General features: G+C 36.9%; 1 protein-coding gene across 8 annotated transcripts in view; it reads left to right on the plus strand.

The window, feature by feature from the left end:
- Positions 1–12233, plus strand: part of Prrc2c (proline rich coiled-coil 2C) — a 74756-nt gene that overhangs the window by 14119 nt on the left and 48404 nt on the right. For 6 of the 8 annotated variants that reach the window (XM_042674257.1, XM_042674261.1, XM_042674259.1 and 3 more), the window contains exons 2-7: positions 4559–4725; positions 5299–5470; positions 6732–6841; positions 8053–8178; positions 9147–9361; positions 11552–11634. In XM_042674257.1, coding sequence (XP_042530191.1) covers positions 4614–4725; positions 5299–5470; positions 6732–6841; positions 8053–8178; positions 9147–9361; positions 11552–11634 — 818 coding nt within the window. In that variant the 5' untranslated portion in view covers positions 4559–4613. Of the gene's footprint in view, positions 1–4558; positions 4726–5292; positions 5471–6731; positions 6842–8052; positions 8179–9146; positions 9362–11551; positions 11635–12233 lie in introns of all 8 variants that reach the window. The other 2 variants (XM_042674258.1, XM_042674262.1) reach the window with 1 other exon arrangement.

The following is a 12233-nucleotide window of genomic DNA, read 5'->3' on the forward strand; positions in this document are numbered from 1 at the left end:
AAAGGAAAGAGGGTTAAGTTAAACTTTGGCTGTAAGCTAAAAACACCCACAGCTGACTAGCAAGCTATAGTGGGGTTGCCTTTCTCTGTTAACCAGTCAGATCCCTTTTTTGGGTACAGTAAGTCATAGTTCCTCTTTATATTTGATGGAACTGTCCCCTTGATTTGCACCTGTACTGTGATCATGAGCTTTTTGATGTGTTCTTTTTGTGGTATAGTTGGTACTATAGAACATAGGATTGAGTTTCTCATAACCTTCAAGAAGCATAAATATTCTGTTCTATTGCTTTGAAAATAGTTGATTCTTTGTGCACTTTTCTTACCTTAGAGAGTGTACCATGTGTGTACTTTGTTTACCTTTTCCTTGAGAAAGAGTGCATACTGAAAAGTATATATAAACTAGTTTATTCATAGTGAAAGAAGAGACTTCACAGAACTTTGATCTAAAACGCACTACTCATTATAGCATAGGAGCTTTTATTTTGGTTTTTTGTAGAATCATCATTTTGTGACTTTTAGGAATAATTGTATGCTCTTTTTTGGTATGTGCAAATTCCTTATTTATAGAAAAATTTTGTTTTTGCTCTTTTAATTTTTTCACATATATTTATATATGTGTGTGTGTATATATATATATATATATGTGCATGCTGCTTGAAACACTGTGAGATGACCCCTGCAGTTAAGCAAATTAACCTCTTGTTAGCCACCATGATTGTCACCTGAAATTTACTCAGCAAATTTGAACAATACAGTACTCGGCTATTACCTGTAACCTTCACATGGTGCACTAGATCTCTGAGTCTCTCATCTTACATAAGTGAGTGAAAAGTTGTTTGTTGCTTTACAATTCTGTATGCAAGATTGTAGTATTTGTTATGTTCCCTTTGTACATCTGGTTTGTTTCACTTAGCATAATGTCCTATAGGTTCGTCCTTGTTGTTGCTAATGTTGTTTTCTTAAGGCTGGAAAATTGTGTGTGTGCGTGCATACATGCATATATGCATGTGTCGTGGCCATATACACATCACAATTTCATTCATCCATGAATGGACAACTTCGATTGTTGCCATGCCCTGACTAATGTGAATAAAGCTACCATGAACATGGAAACATATGTCCATGAGGTAATCATTTGCATCCTTTTGGGTCCCCAAAGAGGGATTTAGACAGTCATTTACCTGCTATACTGTTGTTATCTGTAATAGCCATACTAAATTACATTGGGACCAACAGTATACAAAGGTTGCCTTGTCTCCATGTTCTTGGCAGACTTTTTCTTTTATAACAACCTTGATTACAAGTGTTTTTTGCTTTTTTCCTTTGTAGTTAATTTCATTTCCTTAGCAATTACCTTTTCACATTTATTGGCTATGGTTGTATTTTTTGTCTATTCAAGTATCTTTATTTCTGGGCCCTTAGTTTTATTTCATTAGTCTATTTGGATTATACACTACTGGGATAATAATGATGTTATAATTGGAAAAGAGAGTTTGCTGTCTTAGGCTTTTTCTTTCTTGAAATGAATTTTAGCCTGTCACAGTTGGCAGGCTTGGATAGGAGACTTTTTTGTGCCCGGGAGTTAAAGCATAGCAACTGGATAACATGCAGATTCCATCATAAACAAAGATGATGACTTTATTTGTATCTTTAATTTCTTTCATCGGTGTTTAATAATGTTCAGTGTACAGATCTTTACAGATCTTTGGTTTCCTTTGTTAAATTTGTTCCTAAGTATTTTGTTAATTTTGCTGCTGTGGGAAATGGAATTGTTTCTTGATTTCAAATAGCACTGGTGAAAAGAAAAGCAGCTGATTTTTTGGGTGCCTTACTGAATTTTTTTTAAATCTTTAGTGTTTTTGCATGTTAACTACGAATAGGTAATTTTACTTAATTTTTTTTTTCTTTTTCTTTTTTTTGTCGGTCATGGGGCTTGAACTCGGGGCTTGGGCGCTGTCCCTCAGCTTTTCGGCTCAAGATGAGCGCTCTACCACTTGAGCCGCAGCACCATTTCTGGTTTTCTGGTGGTTTGTTGGAGATGAGAGAGTCTCACGGACTTTCCTGCCCGGGCTGGCTTTGAACCGTGATCCTCAGATCTCAGCCTTCTAAGTAGCTAGGATTACAGGCGTGAGCCACCAGCGCCCAGCCAATTTTACTTATTTCTTTGGGGCTTGGATTACTCCCCTCTTTTTTTATCTTTTATTGTTCTTGCTATAGTAATTACAGTTCTTCATTGAATAGAACTGGTGATAAGACATCCTAATTTATACCACATCTTAGTGGAATTGTTTTGGGTTTTCTATTCGACTCTAATGTTAGCTTTGGTAATTCTCATTCTGTTGACACTATTTTCTTGTGTATCTATTTTGTTGAGCTTTTTTTTATTAAAAGATGAGAGCTTTTTCTGCATTTACTGAGATGATCAATGTATTTAACTTTCTGATATATAACATTGACTGGTTTTGTTTCTCTGTGATAAATCAAACTTCAAATCTAGATGTATTGTTGAATTCAGATTTCTGTTGGAGATTTTGCAAATGTGTTCATAATGGTCTGTAGGTGCCTTTGTCTAGGTTTGGTATCAAGAGGAAAATATCCTCATAAGTTTGGAAGTATACCTGTCCTTTCAATTTAGGGAAGAATTTAAAGGTTGGTATTAATTGGCTCACATTTAATAAGGGAAGTTAAGGTTAATTTTATGATTCTTTCCATTCTATGACAGCTAGAGTTAAAGCAGATAATGTATAATGCTGTTTAAATTGTGTGATGTTGCTAACCTCGTGTAAGGAAATGGACAAACTAAATGTGCTATCTTACTTTGACTTTTGTTAAGGTATGAAATTGACTTATAGTACATTTGCTCACTAGTTTTTGTGGTAAGTTATTTGAGATTTAATGTGTGTGATTCTTGAGTGTCGGGCACTGGTAATATATTTACGGGTTTTTATGTTTCATCAGCTGTTTACATTACCTGTCAATGCTTTAACTACCATTTTCTTCTTCTGCTAGTCAGACTTCATTCTTCAACCTTTGATATGAATAGATGTCCATGTTCTAGATAAAGTCAAAACTACTGGGATTGAAACTAGTACTGCTAACCACTGTAGCAGTAGGTGGAAGAGAAAAAAGATAGGTATAGATTCAAGTGGTCTTATAGATTTGCTCCTAGGAAGTTGTATTGTGATATTGTTGTCTCTTGGGTAAGAGAGAAGGAAGGATATGCTGCTCAAGATAGTTGGCTTGAGTAGTGGTGTTATAAGAGTCTGATATTGAATGATGTTTAGTTATGAACCGTCGAGTGAGGGTGAAAGAAAGTGCTCACGTTGACTTTTTCGTGATGCATTAGTTCCTTTTTTTTTCACCTAGCAAAATATCTCTTTGAATTTTAGCATATAGTAAATATTTGCTGTCCCTTTTTGTCACTATAATTGTTCTTCCTTTTTCATGCTGTTCGTGAGAGCTTTTCTAATGGGTTAGATTTCTAGGAGTATATCTCTTCAAATCAAATTACCCCTGAAGATATATTTAATTGAACATGACAGTAAATGCGCAATGTATTATTGTAGGATTTTGTTGTTGAACTGGAATTTTGAACTAAAGCATGTGTTCACATGTCCAGAGGCTTGAACTGAAGGCCTGGAGTGCTGTCCCTGAGCTTAGCTTTTTTCTTCCCCCAAGGCTAGTACTCTGCCACTTGACACAGCTCCACTTCTAGCTTTTTGGTGGTTAAGAGATAAGTCTCACAGACTTTCTTGCTTGGGCTAGCTTCAAACTGCAGTCCTCAGATCTCAGCCTCCTGAGTAGTTAGGGTCAGCACCCTGATTTCAAGCCCTAGGACAGGCTTTAAAGGGGGAAAATATATATATCTACTCAACATTTAGCACTTGCCTAGATAGTATGCACAAGAGTCACTAAGTTTTAGGGCTTGACAAAACCTTGTTCTCTGACATGTGTTTATACTTTATATGATTTTTTTAAATGTATATGTGGAATTTACACTGACTTTAATTGTTCTGCTTCTATTGTCAGTGTCTTTCTTGGTAGTTTCTGTGGTTGAATTAGCCACTTAATTCAACTGTAACTTCCAGAACAAATGTTTAGGTTGTAGGAATAGTGTAAGCTGTCTTTCTCCTACTTATTAATAGGCTAGTTTTAGGTTGTTATGCATCTCCAAAATTAGGGTACATTTTGGGGAATGATAAAAGTTTAATTACATGGATTCTATATATGTATGTAGGCTGGTGGTGCCAGTCATTTACAAGCCTCATAAGTTATATTCATCTTTACTAAGTAGACAATCTCTACAAATTCTTTATATTTGAAACATGCAGTATTCTCTGTAATGCCATTAAGTGAATATAAACCATAGATAATACAATCAAGTGTTTATTTTGATTAACTTCAGCACATAGTAAAGAGGTTGGTGAAATATTGATGTTAAATTACTGCAAATTGATACCTTCATTTCTCATTTAAAGAATTCTGTTAACATATGAGTATACTGTTTTTAGTCAGCTAATTCTAAAATACTTCTTCTTTTTTTCATGTACATATTAAAGACTGATTTTAAGGGGTGTGACCAGGAGGTTTTGGACTCGATGAGTTTCCACCGAAATGTCGGAGAAGTCAGGCCAGAGCACAAAAGCAAAGGATGGGAAAAAGTATGCAACACTCAGTTTATTTAATACTTACAAGGGAAAATCATTAGAAACTCAGAAAACTACAGGTGAGTAAAATGAAGTGCCATTTAATGTTTTTCGGTGCTTTTGTTTTTTAAGTTTAATTCAACCTTACATTGGCCTTTTTATGAAGGCATACATTTTTTAAGATACACGAATTAAATATGCTAAAATTGAAAATTCATACCTCTTAATTTTCCTTAAATGTTTTCACTTTGAATTATGTCACAGGTTTGTAAGATGAGTCTATAAATCCTTTTCTTAGTATTAAGAATAATCAAGCGGGCACCAGTGGCTCACACCTGTAATCCTTGCTACTCTGGAGGCTGAGATCTGAGGATCGCGGTTCAAAGCCAGCCCGGGCAAGAAAATCCGTGAGACTCTTATCTCCCAAAAACCACTAGAAAACTGGAAGTGGTGCTGTGGCTCAAGCGGTAGAGCACTCGCCTTGAGCTGAAGAGCGCAAGGACAGCCCCCAAGCCCAGAGTTCAACCCCCAACCCCCTTGATCGACCAAACAAAAAAAATTCAAAGCGTCTGTTAATTCTTATTGTTCTATATGATTGGAAGAATAAAATAGGTCTTCTAAGAAAGTTGATGCTACTGATCTTTTAGTTGCAGCTCGACATGGGCTACAGAGTCTTGGAAAAGTTGGAATTTCACGGCGCATGCCTCCACCAGCTAACCTCCCAAGCCTCAAAGCAGAAAACAAAGGCAATGATCCTAATGTAAACATTGTGCCTAAAGATGGCACCGGATGGGCATCAAAACAAGAGCAACATGAAGAAGAAAAGTAAGTCAGAATTACTAAGGAGTGAAACCCTACTCCTTTCTTTGTGGAGAACTTAGGCTTCCTACTGTGCACTAAATGATACACTGCTTATCTTACATATTCAGAACCCTTTAAAGTCTTGATTCCATAGTAGCTTTTGGTTAATTTTCCCTTTGGTCTAGTAGTAGTATCTATTTGTCATAGTAGAACAGATAATAGAGTTACTAATGAACTTTGCTTATCATAGCCTATATCAGTCTCTCCTTTCTCATCAAATCAGATGATTTGATGCCAGGTTCTTTTTCTAATATGAAACAATTCTGTTACCCTAATTTCATTGATGCTAAAGATTTTGCCTGCTTAGTTCACTGTGTATCTTTAGCGTTGACATTGTACATGAAGCATTAAAATACTCTTTATTGAATAAAGAGCAAGAAAGCAGAAATCAGTTTTGTAGTGTCTCTCAATCATGATTCATTCAGATATTTGCTCTTTGTCAAGCATTGTATAGGACTTTTAACTGACCTAGCTAAATAGCAGTAATTTTACTTAAAAAGAAGTCAGCTGTTGAATACTTGATTGGGTTTGAGGGCTTATATCTATTATCAAATTCCTGCCCTACTTATAGAGAGCTTGAAATAGTGAATTTGATCACTTGTTAGAAATTTGTAGACTATTGTGCTCTGAATTTTAGTTGTAATAAAATTACTTTATAGTAACAAGTCAATTGTAGGTCTAAGTGTACTAGAAATGTATTGACATTTGCATCTCTTAACTACTTTTTTACTTTTAAGCATTACCACAGCACAAGGATTGTGTAAAACAAGATTGTGTAGACCATTTTAAGTGTCTTTTTCTCATGGGAATGGATCAGGCAGGTTGCTGTTACCTGTTTGAATTACAATATAAGTGCAGTGGTGAACCTGTTGACTGCCAAGTGGAGAGCTTGCCTAGCCTTAGCCTGGCTCATTGTACAGATTGTATGTATTTACGTATATATTTAAATTTCTGCTTACCAGTGTTTACTTCAAACATTGTGTTGCTGTGGCTATTTCTAATAATAATCCAGCATTGGGACACGAAGCTGTCATTTTTACCATTGTTCAATGATAGAGATAAGAACAAAAATAGCTACAATTTTAAAGGGATGTTGCAGAGAGAAACCATCTGAGTAGATCTGTAACTCCGATACCTAGCACACAGATTTACCTTTCATGTAATATTGATTTTATTTTACTTTAATATGTAATGTCTGAAATAATGGATTCACATTTTTTTAAAGAGCACCAGAAGTGTCACCAGCACAGCCAAAACCTGGGGTAACAGCTCCCCCAGAAGTAGCTCCTGCTCCCAAATCATGGGCCAGTAACAAGCAAGGTGGGCAAGGAGATGGTAAGTGGCCATTAGCTGGGGAATATGGTCAGGTCTGATAGTTACTGAACAGCCATGCAGAAGATTAGGTGTAAAAAGCATTGTCAACAGATCTATTCAGATCTTTTTTTAAAAAATATCTTTAGTTGTATAAAGGGATTTCACTTTAACATTCAGATTATTAAAATGGACCCTTTAAAAATCTGAGGTAATTAAGTTTTTTATTAAGAGGCATGCATGATCCAGTGATACTGCTTAAAAAGGGAGTCTTTAAAGGTCTTTATCTTCATCCCTACACAGCAAGAGAAAGTCTGTACTATCAATATTTTGAAACATACAAGTAACCATACATTGTACTGATTACTCAAAACTCATTTCTGTCTGTTTCAAATACTTTGTAATGAGAGGAAGAGCTAATAGTGAACACACTTGCCTCCAAGCAATGGTGGACTTGCAAAACAGAAACTCAGTAAAGTAGAATTTTGTGAAAGAGTAAATCTAAGCCCTAAGCTAGTAAAATTAGCAATATAAAGACGTATAATAACCAGTACATAAGTGGGGGTGAATGGTTAATAGTGAAGTACAAGTAGTTACTCAGTGGTAGGTTAAAGACATTTCCAACTGCCAGTACAAGGCTGTTTTCAGTAATAACAATTTAATTGTTACTGTTTTCTATTTGTTTCCTTTTTGTTTTTTTTCTCAGTCCTGGGACCTATGAACTGTCCCTGGGCTCCTTTTGCTCAAGGCTAGCACTGCCATTTGAGCCATAGCACCACTCCAAGCTTTTCTGTGATTAATTGGAGTCTTAGAGACTTTCTTGCCTAGGTTGGCTTTGAACAACAATTCTCAGATATCAAGCTCCTGAGTAGCTAGGATTGCAGGCATGAGCCACTGTTGCTCAGTTGGTTCAATTTTAATAAAGGAATTGGTTTTGGCTTGTGCTGTATTGTCAGAGTCATAATAAAAGAGGAAAGGGGCAGAATGCTACTTATATGGCAGATCTTCATGAATGAGTCCTTTAGGATATACCTGGCAGGCTCTTTAGGTTTTTATCTCTTCATGGCTGTTCAATAACTTTGCAAAAGATTTGAGGAGATAAATTTTTTATGGATATGAACAGTATTGAAATAAGGAATAATTTATAAGAAAGATGAAAGAAACTATCCTGGGAGGGCTGTTTGAACTACTATTAGTATAAAAGTTATCTTTAATGTGTTTTTTAACAAATCTAGGTATCCAGGTGAATAGCCAGTTTCAGCAGGAATTTCCTAGCCTGCAAGCAGCTGGAGACCAAGAAAAAAAAGAAAAGGAAGCAAATGATGACAACTATGGACCTGGACCCAGTTTACGACCACCAAGTAAGTGTATGCTTTCTACCTACCTATTAAAACTGCACAATAAAATCGTACTGTTTTATCTTGGATGTACTTTCTAAATGTTCTTGGATTGTGTGACCTGCCTAGTGTGAAAAGACAGACTACCACTGTACTATTGTTATTTTTTTTGCTGCATGAAACATTTTGTGATACATTTTTCCTGTTGCATCTTGGGATCATGAATTCAAGAGCAATTTATGGGTTATGGCTAATGGATTCTTACAGGCCACAATAAAGCTGGGAGCTAAAGCTGTTTTGGATTGGGGTGTACTTCTTGGATCCCTTGCACAGCTTGTGGCTGAGGCTGTTCACAACACAACTTCCTTAATATATGTGAAGAGAAATAGGCGTTCCGAACCCCAAAAGAACCCCCCACTGTTTTTGAAAGGGACATACACTGTTACTTCAGCTGTAATTCTGCAGGTTTGCAGACCGACCCTGGTCTACTGTGAGGAGGCCACCCAGAGTGAGTGTGAGGTAGAGGCCCGGTTAAGCCATCGAGGAGGAGGTTGGCCACCATATGGGGTCTCTTGGTATATACCACATAGTGATTGTACTTGGTTAAGCCAGAGGTTACTAAATTTGGGCACCTGGGCACATGGTGAGTAGCAGAACTGAATGAAATAGATGAGAGCACTGCCACCACTGGTGGGTGAGAAATTCTCACCTCTTCCTTTAGAAAGCTCAGGTGACCCCGTAACACAGGTCAGGTGAGAACTGTGATTTTATGATGCACGGTCATAGGGAATGCAGAGTGCACTGAATTTTAGTCTCTGTTTTGGAAGACACTACTCTAGACTACCTAAATATTAGCATTAGTAGAGTTCATTAAATAACTAGCCCTCCTCCTTCACTGTACTGCTTTGCTTATTTTCTTGAAATGTGCTTAAGTTGCTTTCAGTGTTCATGCTCAAATATTTCCTTAGTCCTTTTTTTTCTTTCCACACCAGATGTTGCTTGTTGGAGAGATGGTGGTAAGTCTGCCGGCCCATCTGACCAGGATGAAAAGCTTCTTAACCAGGATGAAAACCCAGCTATATCATCAGAACAAAATGACATCCTCAAGGTTGTGGAAAAGAGAATAGCTTGCGGTCCTCCCCAGGCCAAACTCAATGGGCAGCAGCCTGCCCTTGCTTCCCAGTACAGAGCTATGATGCCTCCTTACGTAAGTATGTTAGTCTATGGTATTAGGAGAGAATTGGAATGGGGGCAGGTTTAAGGCTATCTAACTGAAAATTAACATTTAAAAAAATAGTAAGCATAGTAAAAAATTACACGTGTATATCAATTGAAATCACAGGTTGTTTCACTTCATATTACATTGAACATTTCTTCAAAACGTAATTGATCCCACATGTGTAGACTATTTTAGGACTTAATAAAGCAGCATGTAGCACAAATGTTTATTTTTGAAAAGTTTTACTGTTAGTAGAGTTTTAGTACAATTATTTTTGAATTACATATTTTAGATAATGAATGTAAAACATTTCTCTGAGAAGAAATCTTGCAGGACTAACATTGCCAACGGGATGTTTTATGGCACAAAAAAGAGCCAAGAGTATTTGCTTTAATTTGAACGTTGGGTTTTGTTTTGTCAATGTGCATGTGTTTGTTTTCAGTGTATTGCTATATAGCCCAGGGTAGCTAGCCTTGAACTTACAACCCTTATACCTCAGCTTCCTGAGTGCTGTGTGTGTGCTGCTACACCTGTATGAATTTTTAAGATCATCGTTAGTTGTACAAAAGGGTTTCAATTCAGCATGCCAGTTTATAAGTAGTGTATCTTGATCCATGTCCATCCTTTTAATTGCTTTCCCACCCCTCATACTAGACAAAGTTTAAACAGCTACAAAAAAGAGTGAATTTTCCTTCCATCATTTTAGACTACTAAAAAAAAAAAAAATGTGTTATTTCATCTACTAGTAGTTTGCATTGTATTTTTAAAGGTTTTTCAGGGACAAATACATAATATTAACCCATCTATAAAGAAAATAATTCCTCACCATCAGATTTGAAACTTTTTTGTACTGCAAGAGGAAAGACATTAGAACTTACAGGCAAGAACTTGCATAGAGTCCCAGAGGCACACAGATAGGAGAGAGACACAACAGGTAGGACTACATTAAAATAAAAAGTTCCTGCACAGCTAAGGATGTAATTCCCAACCAGTTGGGAAAGGATTTTTATCAGCAACGCATCAGACAAAGGCCTAATATATACAAGGCGCTCAAGAAATTAACCCCTCCCAGACTTAATAAACCAATCACAAATGGACAAGGGAGCTAAGGAGAGACTGCTCAGAAGAAGGTGTAAGAATGGCAAAGAAACACCTGAGCAAATGCTCATCCCTGGCCATAAAGGAAATGCAAATCAGAACAACCCTGAGATACTGTCTCATCCAAGTAAGATTGGACAACATTGTGAATTCAGACAACAACAAATGCTGGCGAGGATGTGGGGGGAAGGGAACCCAGGGAACCCTGCTGCTGGTGAGAATGTAAACTAGTACAACCACTCTACCCTGAGCATCATGAGCCAAGATATGATAAGGACACCTGCACATCCATGTTCACTGCTGTACTATTCACAACATCCAAGATATGGAAACAGCTCAGCTGCCCCACAAGAGAGTAGATCAGAAAAATGCGGTGCTTGTACATAATGGAATTTTATACAGCCATTAGAAAGAATAGAATAATGTCATTTGCAGGGAAATGGGTAGAACTAGAACAAATCATGTTTGATGAGGTAAGCCAATACCAAAGAGATACAGCACATAATCTTTTTATATTTATGTAAAATAATATGTATACTGAAACAGACTCATGGAAACAAAAGATTTTGTTTTTTTCTCTTTCTGATGATTCTGTATTCTTTACCTTATATATGGTGTATTTACATCTATATCTATGGGAGCAGGTGGGGATTGGCATAGAACTCAAAAAGGTGAAAAAAGTAGCAGTGGAAAGTACTGGACATTGATGAAAGTGAACTATACAGCTCAAGGGAGGAGAAGGGAGAGAATAGGGGAACAGACGACACTGCGAAGGAAATGTACTTTCTACTTGACCCATTCAACCCCTCTGTACATCACCTCTCGAATAACAGTACGTTTTTAAAAGAAAATATGTAAGGACAGATACAATGACTCAAGCCTAAAACTCGAGTACTTAGGAGGCCGTGGTCCTGTAAATGGCTTGGTTTGGGGTGGGAGGTTGTCTATACCTAGTAAATAAAATGAAATACGGAATTAGTGATAAAAATAATATTAATGTTATGATTTTACACCTAGTCAAATTGAAAATATTTTGCAAGTAAGTGATAAAATGTATTTTTTTTTCTTTTCTTCATTCAGATGTTTCAGCAGTACCCAAGAATGGCATATCCTCCTCTCCATGGTCCCATGCGTTTCCCACCCTCTTTATCTGAAACGAACAAGTAAGACTATTAAAAGTCTAGGCTACCGATAGTGCTCAGCAGTGCTCAGCGGTAAAGTGCTTGACTTACAAGGGCACAAAACAGCCGATGTCTAGAAGAGTCACATGTGCTCATTAAACTTTCTGAATGCTGTATGGATTGAGGATTTATTTTGTGTTCTCATGAGTATAGTTGCTGTTCATACCTTACAGTGATAAAGCCTCATTGTTTAAGAAGTGGAGTTGTTAAAGAACTTTGTTGTCAGGCACTAGTAGTGGCTTAAGCTTGTAATCCCCAGGTACTTGAGAGGCTGAGGTTGTTTAGACAGAGTTCCAGACCTACATAGGCCAAGAGAAGAAAAGCTCATTGGACACCTTCTCAAGGAAGAGATGCAGTGGCAAGAGCCTGCTGTCTTAGCTTCCAAGCCTATCATAAGGTGGATTGTGTCCAGAACAGGAAGAGAGGCCCTATTTCAGAAATCACAATTAAAAACTCAGGACTGGAGGTGTGGCTCTATGATAAGAATGCATGTCTGGAAGTACAAGGACCAGAATACAAAACCCAAGTATTGTAAAAAAATAATAATAATTCTGCCTGAAATTGACAACACATTTTTTTTC

This window comes from Dipodomys spectabilis, unplaced genomic scaffold (assembly GCF_019054845.1).
Source record: "Dipodomys spectabilis isolate Male_0828 unplaced genomic scaffold, ASM1905484v1 ptg000019l, whole genome shotgun sequence".
NCBI lineage: Eukaryota > Metazoa > Chordata > Mammalia > Rodentia > Heteromyidae > Dipodomys > Dipodomys spectabilis.